This window comes from Neophocaena asiaeorientalis, unplaced genomic scaffold (genome assembly GCF_003031525.2).
Source record: "Neophocaena asiaeorientalis asiaeorientalis breed wild unplaced genomic scaffold, Neophocaena_asiaeorientalis_V1.1 scaffold353, whole genome shotgun sequence".
Lineage (NCBI taxonomy): Eukaryota > Metazoa > Chordata > Mammalia > Artiodactyla > Phocoenidae > Neophocaena > Neophocaena asiaeorientalis.
In genome coordinates, this window is record NW_020175261.1 from 837080 (window position 1) to 856858 (window position 19779).

The following is a 19779-nucleotide window of genomic DNA, read 5'->3' on the forward strand; positions in this document are numbered from 1 at the left end:
ACACAACCAATAAAAATGCTGTTATACAGCATGGCTTGGGACAGGGATAAAAGATTTACTTTTTACTGTACACACTTTTGAATTGGTACCTCGTACGTGTGTTACCTAGTCAAAAAAGAGAGAGAATGTTTGAAAATGAAGCTTACTTTTAAAATGTTGTATAGGTGTACTTCTTCATTTATAATGATGCACGACACATTGTTACGTGAGAAAAGAAACCAGAAAACAGTATTATAGTTATCAGTACCTTAATGTGTGTGGTGGGTGTATACATTTATGCGTATTTGTTTATGTATATATATATATTTTTAATTACTACAGGACTTGTGAAAAATTTAAGAAAGTTGTTAATGATAGATGAGACTACGAAAGGTGGAACTATGAAAGCCTTTGCTTTTCTGTAACTTCTAATTATTCTATAATAAAATTAAAATTTACTAAAATAACATTTTTTTATTTTTTAAAAAGTGGCATACAAACCACAACACAATTTGTAATTCATTTAGCACTACTCAAACCCCTTCACATATTCCCCTTGTGAAACTTGAATAAATGCCTGTTTTCCCTACCAGGTTACAAATTCCTTTGAAAACAAGTGCAGTAAATTTTGGTTTTTTGGTTTTCTACCTGTATTGTCCCTCCTAGAGCTATGCCTCACCTTCAAAAGTGTTTTTCATAAATAATTGTTAAACAGATTCCCAACTTCCTACTGTGCGAATCTATCTGGTGTCTGACTAAACAAATCAAAAACTAAAATATCTTGTTCCCGTCAAAGCCACTTCAAACCCACTTCCAGACTCTTCTATGACTAACAATGGCCCCACCAGTTCTCTAGTTCCACCAGTTCTCTATAATTAGAATTCTATCATTTTCAACTACTCTCACACTATCAGTTGCCATCCTGTCAATTCTACAACCAAAATTTATATTGTACCTATTCCCTCCTCCTTAATCCCACTGGGACACAGCACTGCACAGCTTTAGAGCCAGGAAATGTGCATTGGTATGTCTTAATTCAGCTATGCCACTTTAGGAAAGTCACCTAACTTCTCATGCTCAGTTCCTTATCTATCAAATGGGGATAACTATCTTTCAAAATTGATTCATGAATTAGAGATAATGTATTTAAATTACCAAAGCACTGCGTCTTGCACAAAATAAGCATTCAATAAACGCTATCAATGATTACTGCCCATCTGCTAACTCAAGTTTTCATTATGTCTCACCTTTTCTTCTCAATTTGCCACCTCTAATTATTCTGAACCATTTTAGGCATTACTGATGCACCAATGTACTGGTGTACTAACCTACCTTAATTTTACTAATCATATCATTTGCCTGCTCAAAAACTACTTATTTCTTACAAAATAAAGCCCACACTCCTTTGCTGACCATTTATGGAACTCTGTGATTTGGCTTCAAACTGCCTATCAGGTACCACTTCACACCACTGCTTCAGCATACCTTCCAAAGGACTGACTACTCCAGGAGAATGCCCTCCTTTCCTATATATAACTGTGGAACATATTCTTTCCACCAAAGACCAAGTTCATATGTTACCTGCCTTGATGAAGTCTTCCCTGATACTCTCAAATGAAAAGTGATCTGTCCCTCCTCTGAAATCACGGAGCCTTTTTTTGTACCACCAAAGGGAGCTAAATAAATATTGACTGGGGTCCTAATATATCAGACACTGATAAGCATTTTGGAAATAAAGGAGACAAACCTCAAGAAATTTCTACTCTGTCTCTATGCACTCATCATAATCTAACTTGAATCATAATTCTGTGGACCTCATGTCCAATACTAGTTATAAACTCCTTGAGAACAAACATCCCAACATTCCATATCCCCAAAAAACCCCGACTCCTACTTCAAGACTCAGTTCAAATAAGATCTCTACTAAGCCTTCCTCAATCAATGCCAGAAGGTATTTACTACCGGTCCTATCCTCTCCATGGTCCTCAATGCTTGCTTAAGAATGAATGAATACTAGATTTCTAAATATATGGTAAGTGAATGAATGCTAACTTTCCTAAACTAGTAAACTACTAAACTAATTCATCATATGCTTTTCTTTCATTTTTAACTGTTCCCTATTTCTGTACGCATGATAGGTTTGTTCTTATCCAACTACTGCCTCCACTGTGAGTTTTCTAAAGCCTAGCTGGAACTGCAGTCAGAAAAGTATGGTCATTGAACAGAGCTAATTGAACCACATGAAATGAGAGACCACAAGAAAATTCATTGTTAGTAAGATATGCTAAAGTTTCCAAATATTTGATTTTTATAGACCTATAAACCATTCATTAAAATAATAAGAAGACCAAGGTTGTCAAACTTTTTATTTAACAAGTACCAAAGTACAACTGCTACCCACTACCATCCCTACCTCTGAAGACAGAAAAGTTCTCTCTTAAGGTACAAACTACTGTATGTATAGAACAAATAAGCTACAAGGATATATCGTACAGCACAGGGAATGCAGCCAATACTTTATAATAACTTAAAATGGAGTATAATCTATAAAAGTTGTTAATCACCATGTTGTACACTTGAAACTAATACTGTAAATCAACTATACCTCAATTTTTTAAAAAAAGTTCTCTAGAGGACTTCTCTGGTGGTACAGTGGTTGAGGCCCTGCGCTCCCAATGCGGGGGGCCCAGGTTCGATCCCCGGTCAGGGAACTAGATCCCGCATGCCGCAACTGAAAACGGACCCTGCACGCGGCAACGAAGATCCCGGACTCGGGGCAGCCAAATTAAAAAAAAAAAAAAAAAGTTCTCTAAATTAACTTTACACTGAACGAGAAATGTGAGCTCTGGGGTTTCTTTGAATTTCTCTATGAACTTCATTTCTGTACGTTCTTGGCCGGCTGACTATTCAATTTACATGTGGCAGAAACAGTCATGCATTCAGGGGCGCTCAAGTTCATACAGAACGATTACCCTACAAGAGCCCACTCTCGCCCCTCAAAACGACAACACAATTGTCCTTTACAGTTTGACTACAATTCTCTCCTCTTCACAAGTATGCTGCAGACAAAGGACGTTCTGTGTAAGTTCTTCTTGTCCTAATGTGTGAAATCTTTCCAAGAGATAAGTTGTATTAAAGTTTCAGGACAAACTGGAGAACACCGCAATCCTAAACCGAATGAGTGTCACATCTGGGTGGCAACTCCCGTTAGAAAAGAGACCTAGCAAAAGGGATTTGGGAACCAGGAAGCCAACGTGACCCGCTCGGTCACTAACACTACTGTCAAACACAAGGTGTCCGAGACCCCTTCTAAAACATCACCTGAGGTAAACCTGAGAACCATGATCCTCTTCAAGGCCCAAAGCGGACCCAGGGGGTTGAGGAGGTGGGTGGGGGACCAAAGCAAGTAGAGCAGCCAACTCAACCAAAGACGACGCGGGGCCGAAACTACCGCAGGGAAATGTAGGGGGTGGAGGTGGCTACCGCCACCCCCACCCACCCCCGAGACGCGGCGCCCACACCCAAGCTAGGAGGAGGGAGGATGTGTGTGAAGAATTAAAGCGGCAATCGGCACGAGGAACAGTCGAGACACGCCTAACGATTTTTTGTAAGAGTCCCCACTTCGAGAAACAGGGTCGGAATCAAGTCGCGAAGGCTTACCTCAGCGCTCGGGTGTTTAAAAGTGTCTAAAAATAGCAGCTCCATCGCCGAGTCCACCGCCATGTTTGCCGCGGGCGGGGGAAAGGGGAGGACTTCCGGGGCAGCCCTCCAAGCTCGGCGACAGCGGCTCAGGAGAGGGAGAGACGTCGGTACTTCCTGTGACCAAAGCGCTGGCGCCGCAAGCCTGAACCTATCGCGACGCGTCGCGCTTCCGGAAGTCGCCTTCTCCAGCGCGGCGGAGGGCGCCCTCAGAGCGCCGAGAGGGGAAGAGGCAGAAGGGGAGGGACTACGGCGTCTCCAGTGGTCCAAACCGCGTCGTACTACCGCGTTTTAGAGCCACGAGAGCTTCGGGACGGGGGCGGGGTGTGAAGCTGGCTTAGGAGAGGCGGAGGAGGGGTGGGGAACGCAGCCAACCCAGGACTCCTGGCCCAGTGAACCAGCCAGCAAGAAACCTTTACAGGGCTGGCAGGAAAAAGGTGCAGTCAGCGAGGTTGGAAAGTAAGACTTTTTTTAAAAAAAGATAGGAAGCTGACTCAAAACAAGAGGTTTTTTTTTTTCCTCATCTGGAAACTGCATTGTCAATAATAATACTTAATCCACAGGCTTATTGTGAAAATTTATTTAAATAAAATTCAAAAAAATTGTAAAACGTGAAATGCCATGAACAGTTAAAATGTCGAGTGAAAAGTAAGCCTCCCTGGCTCCCTGTTGATGAACATTGCAGCAACTGGAATTATTTAGTAGTCTACATTGGCACAAGTGCTTGGGAGAGCAATTAGGAATTATCTAGTAAAATTACATGTGCCTATCCCACTTCTAGGAAAATTCTTGAACATGTGCCCAAAGAAATACCTACAGATACAAGAATATTCATGGCAAAACTTTATAGTTTTAAAAAGCTGTAAACTTAATTGTCATTAATAAGAAATAATCAGTAAACTCTGGTATATTTATGCAATGCACTAGTATAAAACACGTAGAAAGAATGAACCAGTGCTATATCTACTAACATGGATAATCTAACAAATGGTTAAGGAAACACTTATTCTTCACACATTGAAGAGTATATAGAATTTAAATAGTTCAAAAGATATAAAATAACAAATTTTTAGGAGCATATATGTTATAAAATTTTAAAATGCACTGGAATGATAAACACTGAAATTTCAAGATACTGGTGAACCAGAGGGAGATGTAATTGAGAAGTGCACATGGGCTTCAAATGCTTTGTTAATGTTTTTTTTTTTTTTTTTTTTTTTTTTTTTTTTTTTTTGTTAATGTTTTATTTTTTAGGTTGGTGGTTGTTTCACAGGTGTGCCTAACATTATTGTTTGTACCTTTTGATATGTCTGAAATATTGAATAATAAATTAATTTTTAAAGTAAATCTCCCATCCACCTCCTTCCTCAGCCATCCACTTTCCTCTTTTTAGCTAACAGTTTATCTCTTTTACTATTTGTTTTTTTCAGAGAACCACTTCTTGCATTTATATTTATTATTTGTATCATTTTTCTGTTTTTTGATTCTTTAGTTTCTGCTTTTGTATTTGCTAATTCCTTCTGCTCTCTAGGCTTATATGCTGTTCTTTAATTTCTATGGTGATACTTAAGTTACTTATATTCTTATTTATTACTGTATATTTATGTCTACCAACTCTTCCATAAGCTCTGCTTAACTGTAACTAGTATACCATGTAGTGCGTTTATTATTGGTATTTTTTTACATAGTCTCATTTTCTTATCTTTGATTTTCTTTTTGGCCTAAGTGTAGTGTGAGGTAGATTTTAAAAACTAATAATATTGGGGGAATTCCCTGGAAGTCCAGTGATTAGGACTCCAGGCTTTCACTGATGAAGGTGCGGGTTCAATCCCTGGTGGGGAAACTAAGATCCCACAAGAGGCATGGCCTAATAATAGTAATAATAAACTATTATTTAGAGCAGCTTTAGTTTTATGGGAAATTGAGCAGATAGTACAGAGTTCCTATCTATATATCCCATTTTTTCTATCAAGGATTCCCCTATTATTTTGCGTTATTTAGGGGGGCACATTTATTTTATCTATTTATTTATTTATTTTTTGGCTGCACTGTGCTGCTCTTAGTTTTCCGACCAGGGGTTGAACTTGGGCTGCCACAGCAGTGAAAGTGCCAATTCCTAACCACTGGACTGCCAGGGAATTCCCAGGATGGTACATTTATTACAATTGATGAGCCAGTATTTTTTTTTTTTTTTTCTGTACGCGGGCCTCTCACTGTTGTGGCCTCTCCCGTTGCAAAGCACAGGCTCCGGACGCACACGCTCAGTGGCCATGGCTCACGGGCCCAGCCTCTCCGCGGCATGTGGGATCTTCCCGGATCGCGGCATGAACCTGTGTCCCCTGCATCGCCAGGCAGACGCTCAACCACTGCGACACCAGGGAAGCCCCGATACATTATTATTAATTAAAGTCCATATATTACATTAGGCTTCACTCTTTGTGTTGCACATACATACCATGTGTGTATTTGAATTTATAGACTATCTCTAAAATAATTATGCAAGAAACTGATCGTTATTTTTGCCTCCAGGGACGGGAGCTTGATGGCTAAGGTACAGAAATAGAATTTATTTCCATGTACATGTATTACCTAATAAAAAATAAAACTTTTTAAGATGAATAAGAATTGAGTATAAAAAACGTGTGTAAACTCTTTCGAGAACTTTTGTTGCATAGAACAAAGAAATGAGGTATTCTTTCATGTGTTTGTTGGCAATCTGTATATCTTCTTTGGAGAAATGTCTATATAGGTCTTCTGCCCATTTGTAGATTGGGTTGTGTTTTTTTTTTTTTTTTTTGATGAGGTAATTGTTGGAGGGGAAATGGAATCAAAGAGTATTTTTAAGATGGAAGATAATAGAACATGTAGACTGCTGGGAATAAAGCAATGGAGAAACAGTGATGATGAATAAAGAGGGGGGATATTTCAAGAAGCAATGTATTGAGTGGAGGGAGGGATGGTATCTGGTAGACAAGTAGAAAGTGACCTTTGCTAAAAAGAACACCTGCTGCCTGGTAACCAGGGGCAAGAAGGAGTCCATGGATACACAGCAGATGGGAGTAATGATTTAGTATGTGGAAATAAGGGAGTTCCTTTTTGATGGTTTCTATTGTCTCCGTGCAATCATCAGCTATGATTGAGAGGGCAGAAAGATGTAGAGGAGGTCAAGAAAGAGTGATGTATTAGCCAGACTTCTGGGAGAGCTCAGAATCCCTGATTGGCTACCCATCACCTCTCACAGTGTGTAGGGCCCCAAATTCACTTCTCCTTGCTCACTCTTTCACCTCGTCCCACTCTGATGATTCAGCGATTCCCATCTAGATATGGCTCCCTTAATCCAGAGGTATTTCACATCTCTGTGCCCTTGCTTACATGTTTTCCTCTACTTTGAATATGACTCCCTCAATATGGCTTTCAAAAACCTACATACAGTTACAATAGTATCCAAAAGAATGAAATACCTAAAGAATGAGCTTAACCAATGAGGTGAATAGCTTATACACGGAAAACTACAAAATATTGCTAAAAAAAGTTAAAGAAGTCTTAAATAAATGGGAAGACATTCCATGTTCATGAATTGGAAGACTTAATATTGTTAAGATGACAGTATTATCCAAAGCAATCTACTAATTCAATGCAATCCCTATCAAAAGTCTAACAGCCTTTAGTTTTTTCCTGAAATGGAAAATCTGCTCCTCAAATTCATATGGGCCACATATGGGCAAGGGGCCACAAATAGCCAAAACAGTCTTGAAAAAAGAACAAATTTGGAGAATACACACTTCCTTATTTCAAAACTTACTACAGGGGCTTCCCTGGTGGCACAGTGGTTGAGAGTCCGCCTGCCGATGCAGGGCACGCGGGTTCGTGCCCCGGTCCGGGAAGATCCCACATGCCGCGGAGCAGCTGGGCCCGTGAGCCATGGTCGCTGAGCCTGCGCGTCCGGAGCCTGTGCTCCGCAACAGGAGAGGTCGCAACAGCGAGAGGCCCGCGTACCGCAAGAAAAAAAAAAAAAAAAAAAACTTACTACAAAACTACATTAATTAAAACTGTGGTAATGGCATAAGGATAAACATATAGACCAATGGAATAGAAGTGAGTCAGAAATAAAAAGATTCTCAACATCACTAATTATTAAAGAAATGCAAATCAAAACTACTATGAGGTACCACCTCACACTGGTCAGAATGGCCATGATTAAAAAGTCTACAGGGAACATATGTATATGTATAACTGATTCACTTTGTTATAAAGCAGAAACTAACACACCATTGTAAAGCAATTATACCCCAATCAAGATGCTTAAAAAAAAAGTCTACAAATAACAAATGTTGGAGAGGGTGTGGAGATAAGGTAACCCTCTTACACTGTTTGTGGGAATGTAAATTGGTGCAGCCGCTATAGAAAACAGTATGGAGGTTCCTCAAAAAAGTAAAAATAGAGTTGCCATATGATCCAGCAATCCCACTCCTGGGCATATACCCAGACAAAACTATAATGCAAAAAGATGCATGCACCCCTATGTTCATAGCAGCACTATTTACAATAGCCAAGACATGGAAACAACCTGAATGTCCATCGACAAATAAATGGATAAAGAAGATGTGGTACATATATACAATGGAATATTACTCAGCCATAAAAAGGAATGAATTATGCCATTTGCAGCAACATGGATGGACTTAGAGATTATCATACTAAGTGAGGTAAGTCAGAAAGAGAAAAATATCATATGATATCACTTATATGTGGAATCTAAAATACAACACAAATCAACATATCTACAAAACAAAAACATACTCACTGATATAGAGAAAAGACTTGTGGTTGCCAAGGAGGAGGTAGGGGAGGAAAGGATTGGGAGTTTGGGATTAGCAGAGGCAAACTTGTATTTTTAAATTTTTTTAAATAATGTACTTTTTTTTGGCCACGCCATGCAGCTTGTGGGATCTTAGTTCCCCAACTAGGGATTGAACCCGGGCCATCGGCAGTGAGATTGCGGAGTCCTAACCACTAGACCACGAGGGAATCCCCAAACTTTTATATATAGTATGGATAAACAACAAGGTCCTACTGTATAGCACGAGGAACTATATTCAATATGCTGTGACAAACCATAATGGAAAAGAATATGAAAAAGAATGTAACTATGTATAACTGAGTTGCTTTGCTGTGCAGCAGAAATGAACACAACATTGTTAATCAGCTATACTTCAATAAAATTTTTTAAATGGGTCAGAAATAAACCTTTACATATATGGTAAATTGATTTTCGACAAGGGTACCAAGGCCATTCAATGGAAGAAAGAATAATCTCTGCAATAAATGGTGCTGGGATAACTGGATGTCTATATGAAAAAAAATGAAATTGGACCCTTAACTCATACCGTATACAAAAATGAACTCAAAATGGATCAAGAACCTGAATATAAAAACTGAAACCATAAAAGTCTTAGAAGAGGGCTTCCCTGGTGGCGCAGTGGTTGAGAGTCCGCCTGCCGATGCAGGGGACACGGGTTCGTGCCGCGATCCGGGAAGATCCCACATGCAAAAAAAAAAAAAAAAAAAAAGAATAAAAGTCTTAGAAGAAAACGTATCAGTAAATCTGTATTACCTGGGATTTGACAATGGGTTCTTAGGACACAAAAAACTTGAGCAGAAGAAAAAATAAATAGGACTTAATCAAAATTAAAAACTTTTGTGCATCAAATGACACTATCAAGAGACTGAAAAGACAATCTATGAAATGTGAGAAAATATTTGCAAATTATATGTATAATAATGGTCTATTCTCCAGAATATATAACAAACTCTGCAACTCAACAACAAAAAGACAAACCACCCAATGAAAAAATGGGCAGAGAACTTGAATAGACATTTCTCCAAAGAAGTTCAAATGACCAATACATACATGAAAAGTTGCTCAATGTCTTAAGTCATTAGGGAAAGACAACTCAAAACCACAGTAAGATACTTCACACCCGTTGGAATGGCTACATTTTTTTTTGTTTTTAAATCAGAGTTGGTGAGGATGTAGAGAAATTGGAACCCTTGTACATTAGGAATATATACTGGTACAGTCACTGTGGAAAGCAGTGTGGCAGTTTCTGAAAAAAAAATATAGAATTACCATATGACAGAGAATTACCATATTACCACTGCTAGGCATAGTCCAAACGATCTGAAAAAAGTACTCAAATACTTGCACATGAATGCTCATAGCAGCACTATTCACAATGGCCAAAAGGTGGAAAGAAGCCAAATATCCATCCATGAATAAATGGATGAACAAAATGTGGTGTATACATACTTCCTGCACCACACAGTCCCCTGACTCCTCAGATTTGATATTTTTTTATCTGTACTTTGGAGTATATTCAACAGATTAAGGTCTAGTGCCCAACTAGCTTTTTTTTTTTTTTTTTCTTTTTTTTCCAACTAGCTTTTGCCATTTCTTCATAGGTTAGTGTCCCCCTTCTAGCCTATGAGCTTCTTCCAAACTAGTGATAATACCCTGTTCCTGGCACACACTAAATACTCAAAAATGTTTATTGAATGAATTGATTTCTTTTTCACTATTTCAAATCAGATATCAAATTATGTATTATGCATGTTTTATATATCAAATGCTTGGATTGTACTATTCTTTTTCTTTCATTTCTGTCTCTTTTGCTCATCAGATTAGAAACTCCCCCGGAACAGTGCTCTGTAAACAGCCCATAGTAGCTGTTGCTGTTTTACCAGCTACAGTGTCTTTCCTTCTTTGATTTTCACCACCCTGCAGTGAAAAGAGCCATTTGAAGAAAAACAAGAATTGCCTCTAATGTGAAAAGCAACTTACGCAAATCTGAACACTTGCCAGGGGCAATGTGACAAAAAGGCAGAGATGGTGGGAGAGAGCTAAGCAGCCCACAATAAGTCCATGCTGCATTCGTTTGATAACAGATGACCTCTTTTCCAAGGTGACTGACATGCACATCAGTACACAGAGCGGGAGGAGGGTTGGAGTGAACTGCCAAGCATTTCAGCCTCTCCAGAGAGCAAGTACATCAAGAACAACTGAGTTGGGAGTCTGGCAAACTGCCAACTGCACGACACCCGTCCACCAGTGGGAACACAAAGGGCCTTCATTTTCCTCTCTCTCTGAGCACACTGATTAAAAGTAACAGCTGTCCCCTTTATCCATGAGACTTTATTATGATAATTCCCTACAAGCCAAGGGCTTGCTGTGAAACTTCCACATCATTCTTCAGAATGTAGTCTGGAGATTACCCAAAGATTTGAGAAGCATAGATTGTAAACTATTATCTACACAAACCATCTCGAAATAAGCACACCCATCAGTGCCAGTTGATCAGAAAGTTTCAATGACCCTAGCTATTTTCCAACTCTTTTCCAACCTCATAAAGGCATAACACTCTGGGATCCTGTCTATTTTATTTTATTTTATTTTATTTTATTTATTTGGCTGTGTTGGGTCTTCGTTGCTGTGAGCAGGCTTTCTCTAGTTGCAGCGAGCGGGGACTACTCTTTGTTGCGGTGCACGGGCTTCTCAATGCGGTGGCTTCTCTTGTTGCAGAGCACAGGCTTTAAGCGCGCGGGCTTTAGTAGTTGTGGTGTGCAGGCTCAGTAGTTGTGGCTTGCGGGCTCTAGAGCACAGGCTCCATAGTTGTGGTGCACGGGCTTAGTTGCTCTGTGGCATGTGGGATCTTCTCAGACCAGGGCTCGAACCCGTGTTCCCTGCATTGGCAGGCGGATTCTTAACCACCGAGTGGGTGGTAATTTTTAAAAAAGATCATTCACCACTGATAGTTTCAGAAACACCGGTCTGGAGGAATTTAACCTCTGATAAAACTTCAGCTTTACCTCGTTTCAGGAGAGAGCGAGGGAAAATGCATTCCTCAGTCTCTCTTTCCTCCCACACTCTAACCTCTGTTTCTCCTTTGGGCCAAACCCACTTAGAAGCCAGACAGCAGAAAGGCCCAAGTGATACAGTGTACAGCCAACCAGGTCATGGAGCAGGACAGAGAAGGACAGGAAATGGATCTGGTGGAGCAAACAGAGAATTAGCTGTGCTCTGGGCTGTGACACTTATTCGCTGTGTGATCTTGGGACAGTTACTTAGTCTCAGTGATCTTCAGTTACCCTCATCCCATAAAATGGGGATCCTTAGACCACCATCCACTTATTCCATCACTCTTCATTAACTTGCTTAAGCCAGAGACCTGGCAGTCATTCAGGTCTCATCCAGTCAGTCCTGAGCATCTCACCTCCATAATGACATTCACACGTGGCCCCTCCTCTCCGTCCTTACTGCCCTCCCTGAGCTGAGCTCCTCTGCCTTTGTGTGTTGGACTGCAGCAGCCTTCTGACTTGGTCTTGCTCTCCTCCAATGCGTCCTCCAGAATGACACCTGAGGGATCTTTTTTTTTTTTAAGATTTTTTTTTTTGATGTGGACCATTTTTAAAGTCTCTATTGAATTTGTTACAATATTGCTTTTTTTTTTACGTTTTGGTTTTTTGGCCCCCTAAGGCATGTGGGATCTTAGCTACCCGAACAGGGAACGAACCCACACCCCCTGTATTGGAAGGCGAAGTCTTAAGCACTGGACCGCCAGAGAAGTCCCCTGAGGGATCTTTTAAAATACAGATTTGGCCAACTAAGTTCCTAGCTTAAGTACAGAATTTGAGAGTGAGCATTTAAAACTACTTAAGTGTTTACAATGCTCGAGTGCTTTCGTTTTGTTTTGGTTTTGGTCCTCAGGTTATAAATGTTTTCTTATGCTTCTAATCATGCTCTTTTCCTCTGTTTGAAGTGCCCGTGCCCCTTCTCTGCCAGCTAACTCCCTACTCACTTTTTAGAACTTGGGGAAATTTGTCTGACCACCACACCCACTACAAGCAGGGGGCTCCTAAATGCTCTTGCTGTACACTTTATTACATCACTTATTGCTGCAATTGTAATTAAACTTCCTTTTAGAAACTGCAAACCCCGTGAAGGAAGGAACTACACAATTTTTATGGTTGTATTTCCTTGTCTAATAGTACCTGAACACAATTAGTACTATATATACATATATACACACACACACACACACACACACATATATATATATACCCTCTATATATAGTTGAATGAGTTGTTGAATAAATGAGAATTGGGATGATCAGCTAAGTCTTTATGGAAATGGAATTTGAGCCAAATGGTCTCTGAAGGATAGATAAAATTGAGATGGCCAAAGAGGAGGGGAGACAGTTTCTGGTTGGTTTAACAAATTGAGCAGAGGCAGAAAGACCCGTGTGATTAGTGAGTAGATGAGTTTGAATGTAGGAGCTAAAGATGGGAGAGGTCAGCTGAGGTCCAATGGAGGATTGCCGTGAATTCCACACTGGAATTTGTTTTGTAAACTGGGAGTGAACTGAGGAGTTGAGGTTGAGCCTTGACGTTTTTGAAAGAAGAATGAAATTATATAATAATGTGTCAGGAAGATTACTCTTCCTGGGATGTTTACAATGAATTGAAATAAAAGACCAGAAGCAAAATGGTCATTAAGAAAATTCTTAAAATAATTCACGTGAGGGGGTTAAAAGTCTGGATTTGGATTGTTTGCAGTGGATATGGAAAGGAAACGAATGAGAAGAGACATTAAAAAGAAAGAAGTTATAGGGACTTCCATGGTGGTCCAGTGGTTAAGAATTGATCCTGCAATGCAGGGGACGGGGGTTTGATCCCTGGTCAGGGAACTAAGATGCCATATGTCGCGGGGTAACTAAACCCGCGTGCCACAGCTACAGAGCCCATGAGCTCTGGAGCCTGCGCACGGCAAAGAAGAGCCTCACGCTGCAACAAAAATCCCACGTGCCTCAACTAGGACCCGACGCAGCCAAAACATAAATAAATAAATAATTATAAAAATTTGTTAAAATAATGGTCCTTAATGAGTAGCATAAATGCACGGAACTCAATGTTTACTGATTATTCAACACTAAAATTCTGGTCGGAAAAAAAAAAAAAAAAAATTCTGGTCGGTACTAACAACAGAAATAAAGAGGGTACAAAACAATGAGTTAATAAATTCAGCTGTTTTAATAAAGTTTATTAAACTTAAAAAGCCATGTCGAAAATTTAAATTTCAGGCAAAGGTTTTACATTTTGGACTCCAAGTCCCTGTTACAATATCTACTGCTACCTGCTGGCAGAGGAGAAGTGACTATAATCTCCTAATTGCAAACCTACAAACTTAAGCCACGGTTAACGTTATACAGTCCTCGGAATGTCAAGCAGCTAGATGGTAATAGGGGTTTCTATTCTTTATTGTATACTCTAATTGCTGTATCACTACCAGATCAAGGGACCCTGGGAAGCTGCTAGTGGCTGATCAAGCTTGGTGTCTTATCCCATTTTAATTTTACCCCTGGGCTTCCCTGGTGGCGCGGTGGTTGAGAGTCCGCCTGCCGATGCAGGGGATGAGGGGTCGTGCCCCGGTGTGGGAAGATCCCCCGTGCCGTGGAGCGGCTGGGCCCGTGGGCCATGGCTGCTGAGCCTGCGCGTCCGGAGCCTGCGCTCCACAACGGGAGAGGCCACAACAGTGAGAGGCCCGCGTACCGCAAAAAAAAAAAAAAAAATTTTACCCCTATTACCGAGTGGTTGTAGGATTTCCTTAGTTGTTTTTTTTTTAATTAATTTTTATTGGAGTATAGTTGATTTACAATGTTGTGTTTAGGATTTACTTAGATTTACAGTTTCCTCACTTCTAAGATTTGAAATGGTGAAGCTTTTCTGGTTGCTACTCTATATATAGTTGAATGAGTTGTTGAATAAATGAGAATTGGGATGATCAGCTAAGTCTTTATGGAAATGGAATTTGAGCCAAATGGTCTCTGAAGGATAGATAAAATTGAGATGGCCAAAGAGGAGGGGAGACAGTTTCTGGTTGGTTTAACAAATTGAGCAGAGGCAGAAAGACCCGTGTGATTAGTGAGTAGATGAGTTTGAATGTAGGAGCTAAAGATGGGAGAGGTCAGCTGAGGTCCAATGGAGGATTGCCGTGAATTCCACACTGGAATTTGTTTTGTAAACTGGGAGTGAACTGAGGAGTTGAGGTTGAGCCTTGACGTTTTTGAAAGAAGAATGAAATTATATAATAATGTGTCAGGAAGATTACTCTTCCTGGGATGTTTACAATGAATTGAAATAAAAGACCAGAAGCAAAATGGTCATTAAGAAAATTCTTAAAATAATTCACGTGAGGGGGTTAAAAGTCTGGATTTGGATTGTTTGCAGTGGATATGGAAAGGAAACGAATGAGAAGAGACATTAAAAAGAAAGAAGTTATAGGGACTTCCATGGTGGTCCAGTGGTTAAGAATTGATCCTGCAATGCAGGGGACGGGGGTTTGATCCCTGGTCAGGGAACTAAGATGCCATATGTCGCGGGGTAACTAAACCCGCGAGATTTACTTAGATTTACAGTTTCCTCACTTCTAAGATTTGAAATGGTGAAGCTTTTCTGGTTGCTTTTACAAGGTTATTAAAAGAAAGAATGGAGAAAAAACAGGTTGAAAGGTAAAGATACTCGTTTGTACCAGGCATCAGTTTTGTTCTACAAATTGATTTTTTTAAAATTTTTGTTCAATACCATAACATTTTTATTTTCGCCATGTTGTAGTAATATGTTTTAAAATCTAGTAGAGTGATACTACATTTAAATGAATATTGGTAAGTTAGTGTTGATAATGCTGGACCCATACACGTATCCTTAAAATTGTCATGCCCTTTGATCCAATACTTTTCATTTTGGAAACTTAAGAAAGTTATCACAGGGCTTCCCTGGTGGCGCAGTGGTTGAGAGTCTGCCTGCCGATGCAGGGGACACGGGTTCGTGCCCCGGTCCGGGAGGATCCCACATGCCATGGAGCAGTTGGGCCCGTGAGCCGTGGCCGCTGGACCTGCACGTCTGGAGCCTGTGTTCCGCAACGGGAGAGGCCACAACAGTGAGAGGCCTGCGTACTGGAAAAAAAAAAAAAAAAAGTAATCACAAAACGGTGAAATAGCTTTATTTACAAAATTTGTACTGCATCATTTGTAATAAAAAGAAATTGGAAATAATGTAAATGTTTAATAAAATAGTAACTGTAAACAGTGCTATAATCATAAAACAAAATATTTTACAGCCATCAAAATGATACTCATAAAACAAATTAGAATTACATGGGAAAATTATTTTATTTGGAAAAATGCATAAGTGTTATGATTGCAAATATTGTATATAAAACAAAATAAAATTTTAAGAATTCATGCATATAAAAAACTAGAAAGCAATATACCAAGGGTCAGAGTTATTTGACTATGAATATCATTTTCTTTTCTTTTTTTTATTGTGTTAAAATACACATAACTTTTTTTTTTTGGCAGCGTCAGGTTGTTGAGGCGTGTGGGATCTTTCGTTGCAGTGCTCAGCTTTCTCTCTAGTTGTGGCATGTGGGTTTTCCCTCTCTAGTTGTGGTGCGAGGGCTCCAGGGCACAGGGGCTCTGTTGTTGCTGCACGTGGGCTCTCTTTGAGGCACATGAGCTCAGTAGTTGTGGCACGCGGGCTTATTTGCCCCGAGGCATGTGGGATCTTAGTTCCCCTACCAGGGATGGAACCCTTGTCCCCTGCATTGTAACGCAGATTCTTTACCACTGGACCACCAGGGAAGTCTCAAAATACACATAACATTAAAAAAATTATTATTATATTCTAATCCACCATTCTCCGTGGTGAATTACTAAAATCCCATATGCGTGCCTAACAAATATTATGTATTCAATAAGTATTCATTTCTTTCTTCTACCTAAGCACTCCTGGGAATGGCGAGAGATTACGTGTATTGCTTTATATTTTTATTCTTACTAATTTATGGAATCTTTTCATCTTTTCATTATTTTATATTCCCAAATGAGACCACGTATTCTGAATCTGTGTCAGAATATTAGCCATGAATCCATAAGAATGTAAATAGGTGTGGCTGACTGACTGAGGCAAGAGTCATGGTGAGGTGCAGCATCTTAGCATGATCATTGTCTAGGTACTTGATCTGCAGTTAGGAGGTTGTCTTTGACCCCATAGGATTAGAAACTCTTGTTAACTGGTTTCCTCAGGAGTGATCAGAATAGAGCCATTTTAATCACACTCACAGGGGACTTCCCTGGTGGCCCAGTGGTTAAGAATCCTCCTGCCGGGGCTTCCCTGGTGGCGCAGTGGTTGGGAGTCTGCCTGCCGATGCAGGGGATGCGGGTTCGAGCTCTGGTCTGGGAAGATCCCACATGCCGCGGAGCAACTGGGCCCGTGAGCCACAATTACTGAGCCTGCGCGTCTGGAGCCTGTGCTCCGCAACAAGAGAGGCTGCGATAGTGAGAGGTCCGCGCACCGCGATGAAGAGTGGCCCCCGCTTGCCACAACTAGAGAAAGCCCTCGCACAGAAACAAAGACCCAACACAGCCATAAAAAATAAATTAATTAATTAAAAAAAAAAAAAAAAAAAAAAGAGCCCACGTGCTGCAACTACTGAAGCCCGCGCACCTAGAGCCTGAGCTCTGCAACAAGAGAAGGCCACAGCAATGAGAAGCCCACGCACTGCAACAAAGAGTAGCCCCTGCTTGCCGCAACTAGAGAAAGCCCTCGTGCAGCAACGAAGACCCAATGCAGACAAAAAAATAAATTAAAAAATTTTTTTTAATTTAAGTTAAAAAAAATCACACAAATAAACTTATAAACAAATTTCAATTTTTAAATTTTCATTGAAATCCCAGAACATATGTTAACTCACTGTGATAGACCTTATGGAATCACAGTTGTAGGGGTGATTAATGGACTCAGGAAACTCCAAAGCCCAGTAAGAATGAGCTAGCTCCAAATGCCCTTTCCCTCTGTTGGGATATATCTAATAAGGGAGATGACAACTGTAGTAGAAATAGATGATTGCTTCTTCTTTTTTTTTCTTTTTGATCATGCTTTGTGGCTTTCGGGATCTTAGTTCCTCAATCAGGGATCGAACCCATGACCTGTGCAGTGGAATCACAGAGTCCTAACCACTGGACCGCCAGGGAATTCCCATGATTGCTTCTTCTTACGCCGAGAATCCTAATTTGTTTAGGATACACATTCCTCATTCCCCTAAAACCATGAATTTTAGGAAAGCTGGCATCAGTTCTAGCCTGAGAGATTAAATCTAAAATTATAAAACTCTTAGAAGAAGACATGGGGGAAAGCTTCATGATGTTGAATTTGGCAATAATTTCTAGGATAAAACACCAAAGCAGAAGCAACAAAAGAAAAAAACCAGATAAATTGGACTATCAAAATTTAAAATTTCTGTGTATCAATATATCTGATAGGGAGTTAATATCCAGAATATACAAGGAGCTACATATAATTCAAGAACAACAACAACAACACCAAAACCACAATTTAAAAATAGGCAGGGCTTCCCTGGTGGCACAGTGGTTAAGAATCCGCCTGCCAATGCAAGGGACAGGTGTTTGAACCCTGGTCTGGGAAGATCCCACATGCTGTGGAGCAACTAAGCCCGTGCACCACAACTACTGAGTCTGTGCTCTAGAGCCCACGAGCCACAACTATTGAAGCCCTCACGCCTAGAGCCCATGCTCCACAACAAGAGAAGCCACCGCAATGAGAAACCTGCACACTGCAGCGAAGAGTAGCCCACGCTCGCCACAACTAGAGAAAGCCCGCGAGCAGCAACGAAGACCCAATGCAGCGAAAAATAAATAACTAAAATAAATAAATTTTTTAAAAAATTGGCAAAAGGCACATGAAAAGATGCTCACCATGGGCTTCCCTGGTGGCAAAGTGGTTAAGAATCCACCTGCAAATTCAGGGGACACGGGTTCGAACCCTGGTCCGGGAAGATTCCACGTGCTGCGGAGCAACTAAGCCCGTGCGCCACAACTGCTGAGCCTGCGCTCTTGAGCCCACGAGCCACAACTACTGAGCCCACATGCCACAACTAGTGAAGCCCATGCACCTAGAGCCCATGCTCCACAACAAGAGAAGCCACGACAATGAGAAGCCTGCGCACCCTAACGAAGAGTAGCCCCGTCTTGCCACAACTAGAGAAAGTCCACGCGCAGCAACGAAGACCCAACGCAGCCAAAATTAAATAAACAAACAAATAAATATATATATAAAAAATAAAAATAAACTAGTGAGTATAACAACAACAAAAAGGACACACATATAGGAGAATAATCTAGTGGGAAGAGGGGAAGGGCAATATAGGGGTAGGGGATCAAGAAGTCCAAACTACTACGTATAAAATAAATAAGCTACAAGGATATATTGTACAGTACAGGGAATATAGCCAATATTTTATAATAACTAAATGGAGTATAGCCTGTAAAAATTATAACTGTTGTATACCTGAAACTTTTTTGTTGTTGTTTGTAAATTTATTTATTTATTTATGCTGTGTTGGGTCTTTGTTCCTGCACGCGGGCTTTCTCCAGTTGCGGAGAGCGGGGGCTACTCTTTGTTGCGGAGTGCGGACTTATTGCGGTGCCTTCTCTTGTTGCGGAGTACGGGTTCTAGGCGCACGGGCTTTAGTAGTTGTGGCTCGCGGGCTCTAGAGCACAGGCTCTGTAGTTGTGGTGCACAGGCTTAGTTGCTCCGCCACATGTGGGATCCTCCTGGCAGGGCTTGAACCCGTGTCCCCTGCATTGGCAGGCGGGTTCTTAACCACTGCGCCACCAGGAAAGCCTCCTGAAACTTATATAATGTTGTACAGCAGCTATATCTCAATTTTAAAAATAACAAAACAAAACAAAAAATGGGGAAAGGGCTTTAGACATTTCTCCGAAGACAATATGGCCAATAAGCACATGCAAAAGATGCTCAATACCACTAATCATCACAGAAATGCAAATTGAAATCACAGTGAGACATCACCTCACATTCATTAGGATGGATAGTGTAAAAAAGAAGAAAGAACGGAGTTGGTAAGGATGTAGAAAATCTGGAACCATTGTACACTGTAGGAATGAAAATGGTGCGGAGGCTATGGAAAACAGTATTGTGGGTCCTATTTAATTCAAAACATTAAA

The 19779-nt window shown here is 40.5% G+C and overlaps 1 protein-coding gene across 2 annotated transcripts in view; it reads right to left on the bottom strand.

The window, feature by feature from the left end:
- VIRMA (vir like m6A methyltransferase associated) overlaps nucleotides 1–3721 on the bottom strand; it is a 60842-nt gene extending 57121 nt beyond the window's left edge. For both annotated transcript variants that reach the window (XM_024765426.1, XM_024765425.1), the window contains exon 1: nucleotides 3640–3721. In XM_024765426.1, coding sequence (XP_024621194.1) covers nucleotides 3640–3702 — 63 coding nt within the window. In that variant the 5' untranslated portion in view covers nucleotides 3703–3721. The remainder of the gene's footprint in view (nucleotides 1–3639) is intronic.
- Nucleotides 3722–19779: the final 16058 nt, after the last annotated feature.